Below are 19,030 nucleotides of genomic sequence, written 5' to 3' on the forward strand. Positions count from 1 at the left end.
GTCTTTTTCCCACCAGAATAGGCTCCCGCCTCATGTGTCCATGCATGCTTGACTCACTGACATCACTCTGCAATCCATTATAGCTGACAGTTATTATGCCTTTGTCAATAGTAGACAAAAGCTACAAAGGCTGTGTGTGTGTGTGTGTGTGTGTGTGTGTGTGTGTGTGTGTGTGTGTGTGTGTGTGTGTGTGTGTGTGTGTGTGTTTTTTCAGGCTGTGTTTGTGTTCACATTTCTCTTGGAAAAGGAACTACAGCGGATCCTTGTAAAAAGTGATCAAGAAGAGGATTTCCGACTGCATTCCTTCATTTCCTTCATTTCCATGGATCATGAGGTCAATCGAAACAGTTTCTATGTGACTTTTTAACTTGCACTTTAAATATGCAGAAAGTCTTCAGAGAAATTAGACAGTACTCAATTATCAAAGGCGTGAAGAGTAAAAAGAATGGCATGCTGGAGTCCAACGTACATACAGCCTAAAGCACTTCAAGGCAAAATGTCCTCAGCTACAGCATATTTAGTCACATGACTTCTGCTGCAGTCAAACATGATTTCTCTGAACAGACACATTTCAAAACACTTGTCCCGTCCACCGCATTCAAATATCCACACACCCAGAGGAACCACCTCATTTCCTGAGGACATCCAAGCCTACAATGCTCCACTTATGTGGCCACTTCTTCACCAGCAGAAAAGGTCTGTGGTTAGCAATTCTACTGAGGGCTATTCTGGGAGGAAGGAGGAAGAGGAGGAGGAATGGAAAAAAGTGTGTGGCCCACGCAGAGGTCTCTATTTTCAGGTTACACACTACTGTGAATCCGTAATTTGGAGGCTCTTGAAACAGGATTACTCTGGTCAAACAGAAACCACAAGAAACCCACAGGTGTGTGTGTGTGGTGTGTATGTGTGTTTGTTTTGGTCTCTTTTCGCTGATGATGTTTGAACCTCATGTGAAACCCCAGATGTGCTCAGAGAGGTGGTGTTAGAGGTCACACCCATGTAATTTATACTTTATAGAAAACAGGAACATAAACGCACTGTTGGCACTGTTTATCAGCACAGTCCTCTACTGGTCCACAGAGTTTGCAAAGTTGTTAAAGGTAACTCTGGTCCTGTGTGTAGCAGCTTATAGCGACCTGTCCACCTCCTCCCATTGGTCTGTAGGTCTATGGACCTGACATATGACTCTCCTACTGCTACTCGGAGGTGACTCACTGCCAGTCAGAAAGTGTAGAGAAGAGAAGTTGGCCTGGAAAAAGCAAGGGTGCATAACCCCAAAGTTGCTGGCATGACGATGGATTTATGGCCGGCCCTTTGGGCTTTGGGGGTTGGGGGTGTTGCTGGGAGTAAGAGGTTAGGGGTTAGGGGTCTCTGGGCTTGTGGAGGGGTGGGCACAGCTGCAGGGCTTGGGCTTGAATTTGGCAAGAGCCAGCAGGCTCATTAACATTACGCGTGTCGACCCAACAGAAAGAGACCGGTCACTACTCAGCTTTCTGAGTGGACCCAATCAGCATGGATTTAATTAGGAGCAGAAGAGGAATCTGAACTTTTGAGTTTTTACACAACAACAGTAGTCTATCCACTGTCATTGCAAACAAAACAGCAGATACTGACAACATAATGAGCAACACAACATAGAACCCTAACAACCACCAGGGATTAAGGAGGGTAGTATGTATTTCTTTAAAGGAATTTCTAATTTAGCAGTTTTGGTGTTTCCCAACGTTAACTGAGTATTTTTTTTGCAACTCTCAACCATTTTAGAATATATTTTAAATTCATAGACAATGCTCTTATTTTGAAAAAGTTGGTTACTGCTAACAAGGTCCCCAAAAGTTGATTCTGTCCATCTAGACAGTGTTTTCAGTGTGAGAACAGAATCAGCTTTTTAGGATTTCCTTTCCTTGATGATTGAGGATGCATTAAGACATGCTAACAAGGTCGTTCTTGTTGTGGTCTGTGATGTCTCGTATTGGGACAGACTCTAAATCCATCTTTGGAGTTCCTGTTCTGCTTTTAAAATCTGTTTCTGGATGAGCAGTCCAGAACCTGCAGCAGGTGCAACTGGTTTAAACTGACTGAGGCTGCAGGGCCGGTTCCTGAAGTCTATATTACTTATTAATCTAATTAAGAAAGCTTGCACGTCCCCGTTCACCACTGCAATATAATCTAATCCTGTGGGAATCGCTGGATTTATGTCCTCTGTCTGCTGGCTGGCTGTCATTAAAAAACAAACAAACAAAAAAATCCAACTGAGTACTCAAAAACTCACATGAACGAGTTGGTCCTGGGTATCGTACTCTTTGGAGCAGCCATCCCAGTGGCAGTTGGTTTCATAGATGGCCTCTGGCTCCTGTTTACACTCATCTTTATCCAGATCTTCACTCAGGTCCAGGATCCCCCCACCGTGGTCCTGGAGACAAAGTGTATGATACTTCAGATATCAAATACGTGCATCCAATTTAAATGAGTTAAAAAAACAAAACAAAAAACAAGACTTAACCTTTCACAAGTCATTAAGAAGCATTCCGCACTATTTTGCATTTCTCTTATCTTATCAACCTCTTTATTACAGAGGAAGAGTTGTAAAAAAACACACCTCTTGTCACATATTAAAGCTGCATTTGTATCCATTACTTATAATCAATTAGAGACTAATTAGCAACCTAACTTTAAGGTGCACCACTCTCCCACTTTAAGGAGCTTATTATTTTCTCACCTGAGACGATGGTGAAATGGGCAGTGGACCCTCTGCTTCGGTCTTCACCTTTGACCTCTTCGTGATCAGTGGGTTGACAGTGCTGCTGACTGCTGGATCTCCACTGGCGTTCTGAAAGACATGAAGGAACAGAGGAATGTGTTTTTAACTGGTTGTCATTACCTACATTTCTTTTTATTGAAGGAAAATTAGTTAGAATTATCGTTCTTAAAGGGACAGTACACCTAGAAATATATATATATATTTATTTATTTACACGTTTATCCTTGGGCCACTAGTTTTGCTTGTCAATCCTAATGCCCAGTTTACATCAAGCTTTTGGTGTTTTGATGTTTGCCTTCCCTTGAATATAATGGAGATTACTTTTTGGTGCTTACAATACAAAATACAAAACAAAACAAAAAACACAAATCCCAAATCCTTATTTTTACAGGTTTTGATTTTAAAATTTTGAGTTTGTCTCTTTAAATATTCAGCCATCCCTTGACACTGGAAATATCTCATTCATAATTTATCAGCCAACCATTCCATTACTCGTAATACAAACCATCCCTAACCATTCATTCATTTGTGAACTATTAATCTTCCCACTCCCTCACCTTTTAATTAAACCAACGACTGAGCACCAGACTCTACTGCTTTCCACACCACAGGGAGCAGAGGGGAGTCACAAAGTTACGCTGTGCCGCTGCAAAGAGATGTGACAAGTCCTGGTTGCACCAGGCACCACGGTTCATAAGTCAGACTAGGACCCGCCGCCGAGACTAAACAGTTTAGACTGCTTTATGATCGCCAAAGCCGCAAGGAAATATGAAAGAAGAGGAGTTATTACCCTCGCTACAGATTGGGAGAGGAGGCAGGGTCGGGGCTAGAGGAGTATGTGAGTGTATGTGGGGGCGACGAGAGGGCTTTGATCTGCCGACTGATTCTGAAAAGACAAAGACTACGAAGGCCTGTTAAAGCTCTAATGGAGAAGAAAAGAAAGGATGGATATGAGTGTGTGTGTGTTTATTGAGGTTCGTTGGAGGAAGTCCAACAATGGAGAGGGGGGTCTTCTAATCCCACCCAGAACACTACAGTGCAGTTCTAGGGGCCTCGATGATTCATTCAGTTGGCTGGAAACCAAGAGGGAAATATGGTTCTGATCACTACAGAAATAAAGCTGTGTGTGTGAGTGTGTGCAGAAAGGTGCAAATATACAGTACACTCCAGCACACTTGGATTCAGCAGACACAGTGCTGAAACAGAGCTGGAGGCAGTGGCGTGTAGTGTGAGATGGAGTGATTCACCAAGTGGGAAGTTTACATTACGAGGGGCTGCGGTGTTGACAGTGGGCTGATAAAGTGGAGCAGAGGAGACAGTGGGAAGTAAGACAGATGGAACTGGGAAGGAGCCTCAAACATTTTTCTGACCTGAGACATCATTTGTAAAAATACTTCATGATAACTCATGCAATTAGGCTTTGTTCCAGCACCTCAAATCTATGTCTCGGTTCACTATCTTCTTTTTACGACTATTTGTTGGAGTTTTATAGCTTCTAAAATTATCTAAAAATATCAAAAGAATGTGGAGAAACAGCAGTTTGGACATTTTGTCCAAGATGTCTGCGTATCGTGTTGCAGAGATATCAACTTGTGTTTGGTTTATTTTACTTGTTATGGTTGCTATGTTTGTTTGTTTTTTACATTTTATTTTCATCTGTAATTAAAATGTGTATGCTATTACATTTGAAGAATTCTTTTCAAAGTATTATTTTACAATTTCTCTTACCTTTATCTACGGTCAAGTTCAAGAGACACTTAAACTCTTTGCAATGTTTTATGTATCAGGACAAAATAAAAAGAATCATTTGCTCCTTATTAGGTCTTAAATTTATTTAAAGACAAAACATTAGATGAACAACAACATGTGAAAAATGAGACCGTGGCATTAGTAACAGCGTAAAAACTAAGTACAGCCCAGAAATTCCAAACAAGTCATATTTGTTCAGTCTTTTTCTAATTGTACTGTCATGAACATTAGCATAACAACTGAGGCCTGCAGAATCTGAGGTGTAGCTGCAGAGCATTGCACATTCTGAGCTCAGGGTGAAGTTCCCTTCCCTGGGAAGACTGGCAACTGTCTAGGGGATAGTGTCCGGTGAATGTTATAAAGGTTTTGCTTGTTGGAGAACCACAAGACTTAAACTTTGTTTATTCTATTAATGTTTATGTGACCTAGTGATCACAAAACATTAGAATCATGACATAAAAAGTGAAAATTTGGTAATCAGAGAAAATCTGTATTCATCCCAAGCTTACATATCCGTATAATGCAATCTGAGGTATAACTTTAAAATATAAAGACATGAATGTTACCTGGTTTGCTTCGGAGTTGGTGCTATTGTGGGAGGACATAGGTGATGCAGTGAGGGGGTGTTGACGAGCAGAGAACGAAGATGGCGACTGTTGAATGAGAGGAGGCGTGTGGCCAAAGGCGTTGAGACTCCTTTGCTGGGACAACAGCTGCTGGTAGGCAACGGGGTTGATGTGATGGGGGAAGCTGAATGTCGGGCTGAGTGAGGGGGTGAGAGGAAAAAAGATATTTTAAGGCTAACATGGCTGGAGACTTTTGTCTACTAACATTAAAGCAACTGGAATCATGGTCGCATTGTCCCTCACTACCAAGTGAAAATAGATAAGCTAGCATTCTCCTTTGAAGCAAGGACCATGTAGTGTAACCTGGCACTGCAGGAAAGTCGATTTTACTCTGAATCTAAAATGCCTCATAAAGACCAAGTCAACGACTACAGAATTGTTTTTTTGTGTGGTTTCAGTCCAAATCCCGGACAAGCCCCCACTTACACTGCACCTTTACTTCCAGTGCAACCTTACACTTTAAGTGATAGTTGTAAAATGCTCACTGATGTATTTTTAATAGTTTTTGGAGAAGAATGTGTCATCTTTTCTTCAAAGCAATCTTGCTTAACTTGAAGCCACCCTGCATGTCTACTGGTTTGTTGTAACAGTATGAATACAATAAATTCGCTCCATTTGTTTTTAATAGCTGTGAATAGAAAATATATACATTTACTAGCCACCCAAAAAAGGAACTTGATTATAATGGATATTTCAAGAAAAATGGTGATTTTTAAAAGTGTGACTAATTAATAACTGTGGTAGATCTGAATCAACAGACGCCTGCAGACTACAGTTGCTGGAAACTATAAATATGCCTGTCAATGTTCATACAGTATTCTTGTATGAACCGCAATTATACCTGATTCCGCCGACTGAAAGGTGCCCATAGGAGCTGCTAGCGGCTGAACTGGAGCGTGAATTGTTGATGTAGGCCACCAGGGAGTTGGGTGAGGTACGAATCATGGTCTGCAGGTCAATGCTAGCATCTGACAGTGGCGAGATGGACAGCGCCCTTTTTCTGCTGAGCCGGGGTGTCAACCTTGGGCTGGAAAAACGGGATACTGGGGACAGACAACAAGAGACACAAATGCAGAAATGTCACCAATTTTGCCTTTTGATATTTGAGTTTTTTGCCACCAATAAATTAACTGCTTGAAAAATGGACAGCAAAATGCAGACTGTGAGGAAATGACAAAACCGCCATTCCCCTAATATATACTGGTTCCTAAAGTGACCGGATCCACATACACGCCAATGTTAAAATTTCTGGCTTTGCAGCAAAAATAAATGCTGCAAAGCCAGAGCACTGAATACACCCAAGCTAGCTAACAGTATCTAACACTCCACACATATTGTCCCAATATGTTTTTTTGGATTTCACGTTGAATGCCTTTAATGTGCAAATTCCTTGTGTAAAAACTGCATGGCCTCAATAGAAACCAGCAGTTATCCTGGACCATGTTCGAGGAAATGCTGAGCCGCGGGCATTCTAGTGGAGGTCACAGCCATGCTAAGCTAAACCCTATCTCCTGCATCTCTCTCACACACAGCTCCCCTATTTAACATTTGCATCCTCTTATGCATAATGAATCTGGGCCTAATCATTCTCCGTAATTACTTTGATAGGAATCTCTTTCAGCCGCTGTACTTGGGGAAGTTAAATAGAGGCAATTTGAACAAATTGATTTCAGAATCCCATTTAAAAAAAAACAAGGCTGACTCACAAAGGTAGAGTTAATGGCCTCCTGTTAGACCTGCTTCTTGTACTGTTTTCTCATTCTTTTCAAAAAGAGCACAAGAAAATGACGGGGTTCACTACTTTCCCATGAACTTAAAGAAGGCAATTTGTTTTTCCACACATACTGATGTGTATTTATTTCTTTTAAAGGCATGCAACTCTCACTCCCACATAAGACGGAGACAAATCACTGGTGGGGACCAACAGGTGCTGGTCCCAGTGTGAGGGGACAGAGCTGAGTTGAGTGCGTTCAATTACAACTTACAACAGGCATCATCAGAGGTGTGAGAGGCAGGATACTCATAATAGCCCCATCACAGCTCACCTAAGCACGTGCATAGTGACCTAACACACACACACATTTCCTGCATGTCAGCTACGCTGCTGCCAATATGTTGCCAATCGCGACTCTTTGCTGGTACAACTCACAACCCCTCTAGCCAAATTAATCCAGGCACCGCCATAATCACCGCACCAGACCTGCAGCCATAAAGAAGGGGCTTACTTCCAAAGCTATTATGTTTGGAGGTGGCAAGTCGTAAAGCAGAGGCATATGCACTCAGTTAAAAGGCTCCCAGGAGCTTCAGATGGCAGACAACAGAAGTTGGGGGCCTGGAAAAGGAGAAAAAAGGCTGGTGGAGATGATATAGACATGTATCAAAGAGTTGGCAAAAACAACAAACGCTGCTCAGGAATGGGACTCCGTAGGGTTAATAAATAAATATGTCATCATCTCCCAGCCACACAGAGGGGTGGGAGTGGAGTAAAGGAGGGAGGCGGGAGGATTGAAGCAAAACTGGGATCATGAATGGGGACTTTTTTTTTTTAAAGGTGAACTTGCACCCTTGCCAACAGATTTAATGGGAGATACAGGTATTAATATTCCCCTTTATAAAGCAGGAAACAGGCCTCACAGCCTGGTGCCCTGGTAGGCTGGCGCCAGCCTCACCCTTCTGGGCACGGCGCCCACAGTGCCGCCCTCTACCCCCATCTTTAAACTGCCGCCTTCAATCTGTACATCTAATTCAGCTCAAAAGAATTCTCAGTGCCTCCAGCAACAAATTTTCAACAATGTTTGGTCAGCAAGCTCTTGTTTAGCCCAGTAATCTTTCCTAATTTTACCTGGAACAACTTTCATTCACTCTGAAACTCTCACCACTTGGTAAAGGAGCGTTTTATAGGTGGTGGTTATGACTGAAAGGGTGAACAGGTTCCGGCAGGGAGTGAGAAAACAGATGTTGCGCAGGCCGTGGCGACGCAGCAGTGTGTGGTAACGTGTGTGAGTGTGTTTGTGCGTACATATATGCGAGTGTCTGCATGTGCATCGGTGCTTTGTGGGCCTGAATCCCGGGCTGGTTGTAATTGTGGGATCTGGATTTATATAGAGGCATAATTACAGGCACACACTGATACAGTAAAGAAAAGGAATATTAAAAAAGAACCCGAGTGAGGAGTGTGCGTGATTATTTTAAGCATTTGCTTCTGCCGAAATAGTTTTGTGGAAAATGAAAATGCTCTAATTGGAGGGTTGTGCTGATCTCCAGAAGTTGCTAGCACTCGGTGTCGCTGCAGCCGGAGCCAATGGAGGGTCACTTTGCAGCCCTGCAAAGAATAGGTCTGCAGCTTTTCCTTGTGTAACACTGATAACAAAACAGCAGTGTTTGAAAAATATTTGTATTTATGGCCAATATGTGAGTGAAAACAGTTCTCTGAGAATCCACTGGCCTCTTGATAAGTTCATGGAGACAGTTAAGCTAATGCAGAGTTAGCCAACAGCAGAACGAGGAGTGGTGAGGATTGCAGCTGAGTTGGACCCACAAAGACTGCCAAGAAATTCAGCTCAGTGCCAATAAATCCTCAAACACGTAGTAAGAAATGCAAACCTTCTAACATCCTTGAACGTGTGAACAAACTGTCTCTGCTTTCGAAAAAAAGGGTTAGCATCTGTTTTGAGTACAGGACAGCAAAGCTAAGCCAAGAACATGCATACTTCACTGTGTTTTACTGCAACTAACTTTGTGGGTCAAAGGTTTTCATTAAGAACTAACATTTATGTTCTCTAAACAATTCTTAAGGGATTTTAGTTTGCATAGTATTCTGCAGATATTCAGCTTTGGACAGTGAGCACCATCATATGAATATGGAAGTAGAGCAAAGATCTATTCACATACACAAGGGGAAAATATCAAGTAAATATTTATGTTTCTAGGGGAAATAGATCAATGTAAAAACTTGGATTTTAATGGTTATTGGTAAAATAAAATACATTCAGTGCAGAGTGGCTTAACTTTTCAATATTTAATGTGTATAAACAGTAACATCTAGATACAAAAGTAACACAAATCTGCGAACCAAAGCATGCTAGTTTTTCCAAATAAGAGTTTCTAATAATATTTCTGTGCTTTGACAAGCGCTTTTAAATGAGCAGATAATCTTGAGCTTACCCACCTTGACCTTGAATAGAGATATAACCACACCACCCACACCACCATTACACCAAAGCTAAGGTTTTGCCAGTCGGCCTCCTCATCTCCATCCACCCCCCAGTCAAGCCTGAGACGGGGACTGTTTATTTTTCCTGTTAAATCGCACTAATACGAACACTGTGAATTTTATTAGCGAGAGGGTTCGCACTGTATCCTCTACGAGCCCCCGGTGTCCAGCCCAAAGCCAGCGTTGTGTTTGCCATCGTGTTTATGCACACACTTCCAACCCATGTGCTCATGAACTAACATATAGTTAAGTGTTTGTGTAAGCAGTCTGAGGGGAACCCCCCCCCCCCCCTCTCCCCCACCCCATCAACTCCTTCTCCCCTCACCACCACATCGGTACACAAATCTATGGCCCCCACCCCCCACCCCGCTACATCAACACTGAAATCTTTTTCCTCAGGATGGCAGACATTTACTTTGGCTGCTGCTTTTGTCATGGGAGCTTCAAGGTTTTCCAGCAAACTACTCTGATATTTCTCTGCCCACCCACCCCTCACATACCTGTGCATTCATATACAAACAGCCTTCTGAAAGCCTCCCAATGTGATACCATAATGTGACTTTATTTGCATCCATAGCAGTGGCGGTGTACCAATGCTAATAACACTTTAAAGTCTATTCACTAACTAACTTTACTTTCCTTAGTCTTAATTCTACTGGGATTAAGAGGCTAAGACCAGCTCGGGCAACTGGTTTTATGGGCCCTAGTTTATCTTTTGTAATTTTAATATATTTATTATTTTGTATATTTATTTATTTATTAGTAGGGCTGGGCCATATTATACCATTCACAGTAATACCGGTACAATGTTAGGCAATGATAAGAAAATCAAATATCGCGATAGAATATGGGTAAAATGTGCATGCGCAGTGCCTTTGTTTTCATACGGACATGGCGGCGAATGAGAAGGGCATAAGCAGATCGTTGAATGAAACAGATGAACCAGAATTGGTTGGTAAAAATGGTGCAACTTCAGTGACGTGAAACTGGTTTGGTTTTTGTCCGTCAGATAGGCACCAAAGCACAGTTTTTTGTAGAACATGCAAGCGGGCCGTCGTTATTACTGTATTTTTCGGACGCTAAGGCGCTCTTAAAAGCCTTTAATTTTCTCAAAAATTGACAGCACACCTTATAATCCAGTGTGCCTTATGTATGAATTCTGGTTGCGCTTACTGACCTCGAACCGATTTTATGTGGTACACGGTGCTCGAAAATCTGCAAAAAAGTGTCTAGTTTGACTTTGGTAATCTATGAATCCGCACCGCTTGATGGATTGTCGGAGCATTACAGCTACCGTAGTCAGGAGCCTCGCAGAGTAATACGTACTGCGCTTCAACATAATATTACCGTATTGTGTGTGTATAAGGAGCCCAAAATGACACCTGTTAAGAGACATGCGTATGAAGCGGATTTTAAACTCAAGGCTATCAGTCACACAGTAGAACATGGGAACAGAGCAGCTGCGAGAGAATTCAGCAACAGCTGCTTGTTTAAGTGAAAATAAATTGATGGGTTTTTTTGCACTGATAAAGTTGTGGAGTTGTAAAGTATTTTGTCTCGCATCAATTATGTAATCAGTTCTATTGTTATCGCAAATTTGCAAATATATATCATGATAAATATTTTTGTCCATATTGTCCTGCCCTATTTATTAGTATTTATTTTTTGGTATATTTATTTGTAACTGTCTTTAGGTTTATTGAAAGGTGTTATACAGATCTAAGTTGTTGTTATTATTATTATTATTATTGTTATTTTTTTTTACCATTATCAAACCCTTAAAATACGCAAAGGGCATTTAAAATAATATTCATATACCCAGTATCACTTAAACCTCATTCAAGCTTAGGCCTCAAACACAACTAGATGCATCTGTACAGATCTGTACAGATTAAAAAATGCTAAATGTACTACTATTTTTATTTTAATGTCCCCCTGGTCTCCTTTACTTCCCTACTGTTACACATTACTTCATATTCATATTAGTTTCTTCTTTCCCAGGTCTCAGCCTCACTGCAAGTGGACCTCCACACACACACAGAGTGGAGCACAAAGAGACGGGAGAAGGAAAATAGTTCTTGTGGAAGCTGATAAAACTGTATATTACTATTATGCAATAAAATAGCTTCCTTACAAATATTACACTGAATATAACAAGAAAGAACGAGAAAGGAGAAGCACCATGATTACCTGAGTACCTGAGTTTTCCAGTTATGTTGACTCACATAGGTCATACTGCTGATGGGATGTGACAATTAGCTGCACACATCTTTAGGTTGGCAGGTGTAGGTCAGCGTAACAACAAAAATGTTTTCTGATTTATTCATTTTTTTCCTTTTTGGCTTATGAGCTGGTGTAAAAATCTACTGAAAGTAGGTTAGTCGTGGGATTAGCTGTCACTTAAAGAAGCAACTGAAGGAACTTTTCTTTAACTCTAAACCAGCCGAGCTATTTTAATTAAAGAAACTCTAGGAAACAATGCTAAATTAAACAAGCTGCCAAACATGCACATTTTTCATGAATGTGTCTTTGGACTTGAATGTACTTTTGTTATTTCAGCCCAGTCGATTTCTCACCAGATAACGACAGTGATTGATGCGTGAAAAACATACCGCAAACACAGATACTAACTTACAGAAGCAGTTAAGCATTGCAGCGAGGCCTTCACGGCCACTGCTAACACTGTTTGCTTAGGAGACCTGTCCATCACCCTGTCATATGGCAGTCCTGAGGGAAGGGAAAGTCTTAACAGTGGAAAAAAAGCAATCATTTTGCTGGTTAGGTTTGTGTTTTTAACAGTCTGTGCCACTTCAGTCAGCGCCACAGCAGTGTCTTTCAAATGCTGTCATCCTCATCGGGGAGAAATTGGTGTGTTTAAGTTTCTCGTCTGAGGTATACCCGACAGCAAATCCTAAAAATTCTTAAGTGGACCAGCAAGACCTGCAGACCTGCCAGAAATCCCGTGTGCTCACAACTTTTCCAGCAGCACCCTTCTCACAGCAGCACCCAGTGTTTGGGGCTCTACTCTGAGCCTTGCTGTTCACTCATCCAGAGGGAAAACATGGGCTGGACGAGCCATACTATAGGGTCACTGAGTGCTCCCAGTTCTTGCGGTGGGTCTGCTGAATATTAGTGCATAAATTGATTTTTAATATGGATTTTATCTGTGCTGCCTTCCAAAACTAACGGCAGGGGTGAAGCACATATTTGCCACGTCCTCCTCCTCCTCCTTCTCCCATGTTCTAGCAGTAAATAAGGCTATTGATTCAGGCTGAGGCTGCCCGCAATGACCATTAGTTGGCCGCCTCGGTCAATGTGGTCCCTGTGCCTCGAGACTGGCAGAGTGACCCAAACCTGACCACATCACTCCGAGGATGGTAGAACACTAAATAAAAGCTGGTAGCTAGTGTGGACGTTGCAGTGAAGCAGGCGGTGGGGGTGTTGGGGTGGGGGTTGTGGCTACACAAGTAAACAACCACCCAAACAAGTGTGGGCATGGCAGCACAGCGGCGGTCACTGAAGTGGTGGGAGAAGGAAGAGGAAGGAGGAGGGCGGGAGAAGGCGGTGGTCTACAGTTTCTGAAACCCCGCCTCAGCCTGCAGCTCAGCTCAGCTCTGTTTGACTAAGTGATTGAGGTAATTTAAAAGATTAATGTTCAAGCCATCCTGTACCTGATTTTCTCCTCTCTGCTGAGTTTTCCTACCTGTGTGTGAGGATGGCAGCTTTAGTGTCTTCTGGAAGCGTGACAGTGCAGCAGGTTTTTTTTCTTTTTTTCTGGGTGGGTGGTTGGATGGAATGAAAGGAAGAATGAGGGCTCCTGAAGGGGGTCAGTGCCAAGCAGGGTGTTTGATTATCAGGCATCGAAAAGGCCGACTTTCCTCTCTGTGAGCTTTCTCTTTCTCATTCATGAGGGCTGAAGGTTTCTTGGAAGCGTTTCCTTGCTGAAGTCAAACGTCTGTTCTGGTGCCTGACTGTCACTTTGATAGAGGGCCGAGGTTCTGGCTGGCATCAAAGAACAGGCTGGCCTCTGTGAGTTTGTGTGCAAACACGTGTACGAGTTTGTGAGCATTAGCCTGGCGGTTAAATTTCTGCCTGCCACTGAGTGTGAGTGTGTGTGTCAGCAATAACCTCCCTGCTATTACATAGCAGTATATGCAGGATTGAGCCCTGCCTGATACAGAGCAGAGATGAAGGTATACTTCCATGCTGCCTCTTTATTGGCTACCCCGGACGTTTTTCTTTTTTGTCGGCTGTTACTCATAACGACATCACAAACACACCTGAAACACAATCAGAATTAGAGACTTTAAGGTAATGTGGTTTTATGAGATCCTGGCCTCTGGGCTTTCAGTGTTTACACACCCTCAACTAGCCTCGGCCCCCATACGTGTAAGTCTAAAAACCACTAGCTTTGATGTTGAAAGCACTGCCATGAAAAAGCCTCAAGAGGAAGAACAAGAGGACCGTATCAACATGTCTGGTGCTGAGAACAAAGGACAACGTGGCTGTTAAATTTGCCTCTTAGTGTTAAAGTGGTGATAAAAGACAAGCTTGGGTTTCCGTATCAAGATGGTTGATAATATTTTGACATATCATGCTGGAAGCGCCGAGAGCTTCCACAGGTTCTGGTTTTGATTTGGTTTGAGGTTTTCAAAAATGCCTAATTATGAAATAAAAGTCTGCAGGCTGATTTTCAGCTGAACCAAACAGAATGATCTATCTTCTCCAGTGACTGATTTTCATGTCAGAATCTCCCAGTGAACCCAAACATTCTGTTAGATAAAATCTGGACAATAATTTGACGAATTGCTGTTGAAATTTGACCTCACAGTGGGAATCATGGTTTTTTTCTTCTCTCCATGCTACCCCCATGGTGTCACTTTTCAATGTGAGGCTCACACAGAGCTCCAAAAGTCCAGTCCTGAACATGTCTTTGCCTTTTTTCATTGATGTCTGATTAGGTCAACACACTAAATTAAGCAGTTTAGGCACTAAAATGACTTAGTTACAATTAGAGATGGACCGATCCGATATTACGTATCGGTATCCGTCCGATACTGACCTAAATTACTGGACGAAAGCACCTCACAAAACTTGCAACACGCCGTAACTCGCCTCAGAACGTTAGCACGTCGGAGCAGTATGCATCACGTGATGGAGCGGCTGTGGCATGCGGGACCTGTCGGTGGTCTGGTTGAGGATGTGGAGCTTCGCTAGCAACCCGGCATTTCATCTCCGACAAAGTTATCCCCGAGAGAAGTAAAGCAAGTGTGTAAGTCCATCTCTGAATGTTTGTAAAGCATTCCTGCGTTAAGCTTAACAAGCGATATATGGAGCGACTGCCTCTTCTTGCTGCTACTTCAATCATGAAACTGCTTAATGATCAGCTGATCGGCTTTTCTGTCGCGACTCCGTCTCTCTTGTTTGTTTTTGGCCCACTTTGCACCAGAAAGAGGAAACCAGTGTATAAACAACAGCAGCACGTTTAAGCTTGATCAGCTGTTGTTAGAATTTATTTAATATTACTTTCTACACCAGGATCTTTTTCTACGTAGCTGACGCTGGTAACTGTGCAGGGGCGGATTTAGCAAAGTTTAGCCAGGGGGGCCGATAGGGCATTAACAAGGAAAAGGGGGCACAAAAACACACTTTTCTTTCTTATTCTCATTTAAAATGTCTAGCTTTTAATAAATAATTATCTGACACCCAAAGCTTTAATTTGATGTAAAATGAATAGAAGTCCATTACTGTATATAGTGACTATTAAGTCTAATATATATATACCCTAGTAAGCTATAGTACTTTTTCCTTTGGGAAGGTACCATCTGTGCAGTCTGCAATTTTGTTGAAGAAAGATGTTGAATCTATTTAATATTTCTTGAAAAATAATTGATTTCTGTGCATTTTTTTTCACACTGCATCAAATTAAGGTTGATTACGTCGATTAAGCATCACGAGGTGGAGCGTGAGGGGTGGTTCCCTATTTTTTATTTATTTATTTTTGTTGTTGCTGGGAGTTGGAACCCTATTAGTTAGGTTGCTTAATATTTACGCTAAGTACTCTTTAAAATACCAGAATAGGGAGGATGGTGTAGGTTTAAGTTTATTAGATTGATCAGTATTGCTGAACTATGAAATATTTTTTTTTGCATACAGGTATAACAGAATAGTTTTAGTGTAGTTGTTGTTTTAAACTTGAGTATGAACTTATACAAAATGCAGCAAGATATTTAAAAAAACTGTTTTATTGATTAAAAAACACTATATCGGCTTCATATCGGTATCGGCAGATATCCAAATTTATGATATTGGTATCGGACATAAAAAAGTGGTATCGTGCCATCTCTAGTTACAATTAGAAGAAACCCTGGGTTGATATAAAATACACCTTTATGTAAAATTTGTTAAAAGTCTAGTACCATCTATAATAAGCTTCTCCAACATCTCCTGAGTTACAGGTATACCTATTCTTGCATGCATCCTTTCATTTCCTCATCATGTCCATTTATGACAGCCCTGGATGCTAGACAATGACCTTAAAGTGGTACATATATGACAATAGGCTCTGATCATGTGTCAGTGTCTTTTCTTTTCAGTTTTCTTCCTGTTTTATTTTGAAGGTTATTTCCTCATGTGGCTTCCTGTCTCTGTTGAGTCTACTGGTTTACACAGTTTGGTTTCTTTTTTACCCCATTTTTCCTTTTTAGACTTTTTTCCACTATGGAAACTTGAAATAAAATATTGTATTTTTTTGAACATACCATTTAGCTTCCTTAAAATGACCCTGTCTTAAACTCAAAGTATTCTTTCTCAGCTAAACTATTAATGCATACATTGATGGGTACAGTAAATGTGTCAGTACACTCAGCATTTCTCTCCTCACCATCCACAGGGCTGATGTAATCGGGAAGGTGAGCTGCGGCCGCCGCAGCTGCCGCCGCCGCACCACTTTGCATCAGCAGGTCACCGTAGGGGCTTCTCTGGCTGGCACTGGCCATCAGGTAGTACTCTGCAGGGTTCGCTCCCGGAGGCGGTGGCGGGAGACTGAATAGGGCGCGGTCCTTCAAGTGTTCGTGGGTTACTGCGGCAGAGAACAGAGACAAATGGAGAATAGATCAGCTTCTCTTTCTGGAAATAAAGATCAAAGCAAATACTCGCAATCAGTAAGAGAAATTGTTAGAATTCCCGCTCATCCCCCAGTGCAGAGGTCGTTGTAAACCTGTGAAGTGATGCTAAAGTAATTCTGACAAGTCAGAAGGGCTGAGCAAAATGGATTTCCTGTAATGAAGTGATATGTTCACAGACAGTGTTTGACATATCCCTCGACAGAATGACAAAAACAAACAGGAGAACAGCGAAGGAATCGAGTGCCCTGCTTCACAGACTCAAGATTCGTTCCTGCATGTTCGTGAGGCTTGCTTTTTTTTTTTTTTTTGATGAAACAAGTCTGATGTCTTTGAGGCTTGAAGGGTTTGGGGAAGAATCTCTGGGGACTAAAGGGAAGCAGAAGAAGAAGGGGAGCAGGGCAAATGGGGGAAGGGGGGGGGGGGACCACATTCCTGCACCTCTTGTGTCTGACAGGCTGAAGTCATACACAGAGTGCAGGTGCTCACGGACCCGTGCAATGCTGAGGAAGCCTTAAACGCTGCATGAACAAAAGTAATATTGACGTAAAAAGTGTTAACACCTGCATCCAGTAAAGCAATGTTTAAAAATGTCATAAACTATAAGAGTGAGGGACAGATTGCTTTTACTTTTTCCCTATTCCTCCAGTGGGTGTGGGTATTTGGAGGAGACAGGGGTGTGGGCTGAAAATGGATTAATACGCACCCTAATGGAAACACGGGGGAAGCTGGGGTTGTACCCTCTGCACGCACAGACGCATAAAGCAAAACTGTGGGTCCATCAGAAACTATTAGGCCATAGCTGTGGTAACAGCGCACAGGCAGCACGTTTGTGCTGCTGCAAGCATACTCCTGGTTTCTCCACGGCTGCCAGATCACGTTACCACCGCCGCACAGAAGCATTTTGTGTCTGGGTGTATGTGTGTGACCTCACATATGAACACAGAGGGATGAGGGGTAGCGGCTACGCTCCACAGCCCCAGAGAAAGCAGACAGAAAGTTACACTGGTCAAAAGTTGAAATGTTTTCCAAACTCAGCTTCTACCCGTGCACACCCAGGCTTTCTCCAGCTTCAGTTAAGTGAAAAAGTAGAAAACAAAGAACTGTAATTCTGCTGTTTTAGTCTTTGTCAACAGATCAGCGTGAGAGGATTTTGAGTGTCTACATGAGTGTGAGTCACCTGTTTGTGTTGTTGTTGAAAGTGCTAAGAAAGCTTTCTGAAAGTGCTATATGAATAAATTGCAAACGCATATATTTCTTTTGACAAATAATACAGAAAATTATAATAATACTACAGAAAAAAACTAAAGCTACCACTCAAACTATTATCAGCTGAAATAAACAAATTAATCATTTATTCTGGTAACTTTTAAAGGCATCATACATTTCCTGCACATAACCAGTTCAATCCAATATTGTCAAGTAAAAACCCTACAATAAACCAGACTTCAAGAAGGTGTCAAAGGTAGAAAGTCATTTTGGAAACCGCTCCAAAGCTCAGCGAGTCATTGTCACATAGCTGCCATGTTTCCCATCTATATATCCAACAGACATTCAGAAATATTCTGGTGAAAAGCAAAAGTCTTCCAGTTCAGTGCTGAGCAAACATCCATGGATGTCTACAGGCAGTTTACTTTATTCTCTGGAGACCAACCAATACTAGAGGAATGCTGCTAACACGGCTGAGGCTATTTTACATGCAGTCAGACGTTAGGACGTCCTTCCTTTTACCTCTCCACACATACTGTAGAAATGTCAGAGATACATATCAGTGCAACTACCAGCTACTAATTACATTTGCGTTTGGCATTATGAGCACAGACTTTGTATCACACCAAAAGCAGTTTTACAAACAGTCTTTAACACATGCATTACACCTAGGTAACTGTATCTGGAGTTTACACATGCTCCACTGAGCTCCATGCTTCCAAAGGCTTTATTTATGTTCTGCTGAGCTGCAGAGTGCCCTCCATTTGGTGCCATACTTCCCCGCCTGTTTATCAGTGACAGCATCTCTTCCGCATTGCTTCTCCTGAAAGGTGGGGAGGCTTTGCTTTGCCAGCAGCGTGTGCTCTGTGATTTATTGGAGCTCGTTGCAGGCCTTGGGCTCCTCTCCTCTCCGATCGGTTGTGGAGGATGGCTCTGTCACTGTGTGAACTCAATAGTTCAGGCGCACGGAGCGTTTGTGTCTGTGCTAATTTTCCACGGTCCCCCCCTTTCCAAACACACATACAAACGAGCGGGCACCGCAAAGCATGTGCCTGATACAACCACAAATTACCAGCATGCGCACACATGCAGAAACACCAGAGCATGCTTGATGAAAGGTGTGGGTCAGGACTTATGTAGGGGAGTGTATAAGGTGTAAGACTAATTATCACTGCTGGTGAAATAATCAGCTGTGTAAACTGCAGCCGAGCAGAAACACTTGGTTTATAGTTCACAGGATACATAAATTCTAAACCCGCTCAACTCTTGTCTCACCTCCTTAAAGCCGAGTTTCCAGTTTACTCTTCAGTCTGTGGTCATTACGTACAGCAAAGAAGACTGAGTGTTT

The 19,030-nt window shown here is 42.2% G+C and overlaps 1 protein-coding gene across 2 annotated transcripts in view; it reads right to left on the bottom strand.

The window, feature by feature from the left end:
- The window catches only part of gli2a (GLI family zinc finger 2a), an 82,664-nt gene that overhangs the window by 8,541 nt on the left and 55,093 nt on the right, over positions 1-19,030 (bottom strand). For both annotated transcript variants that reach the window (XM_026144176.1, XM_026144175.1), the window contains exons 5-9: positions 16,233-16,430; positions 5,978-6,179; positions 5,077-5,272; positions 2,720-2,830; positions 2,273-2,413 (exon numbers count right to left, since the gene is read on the bottom strand). In XM_026144176.1, the coding sequence (XP_025999961.1) occupies positions 2,273-2,413; positions 2,720-2,830; positions 5,077-5,272; positions 5,978-6,179; positions 16,233-16,430 (848 nt within the window). The remainder of the gene's footprint in view (positions 1-2,272; positions 2,414-2,719; positions 2,831-5,076; positions 5,273-5,977; positions 6,180-16,232; positions 16,431-19,030) is intronic.

This window comes from Astatotilapia calliptera, chromosome 16, assembly GCF_900246225.1.
Source record: "Astatotilapia calliptera chromosome 16, fAstCal1.2, whole genome shotgun sequence".
NCBI classification, from domain to species: Eukaryota; Metazoa; Chordata; class Actinopteri; order Cichliformes; family Cichlidae; genus Astatotilapia; species Astatotilapia calliptera.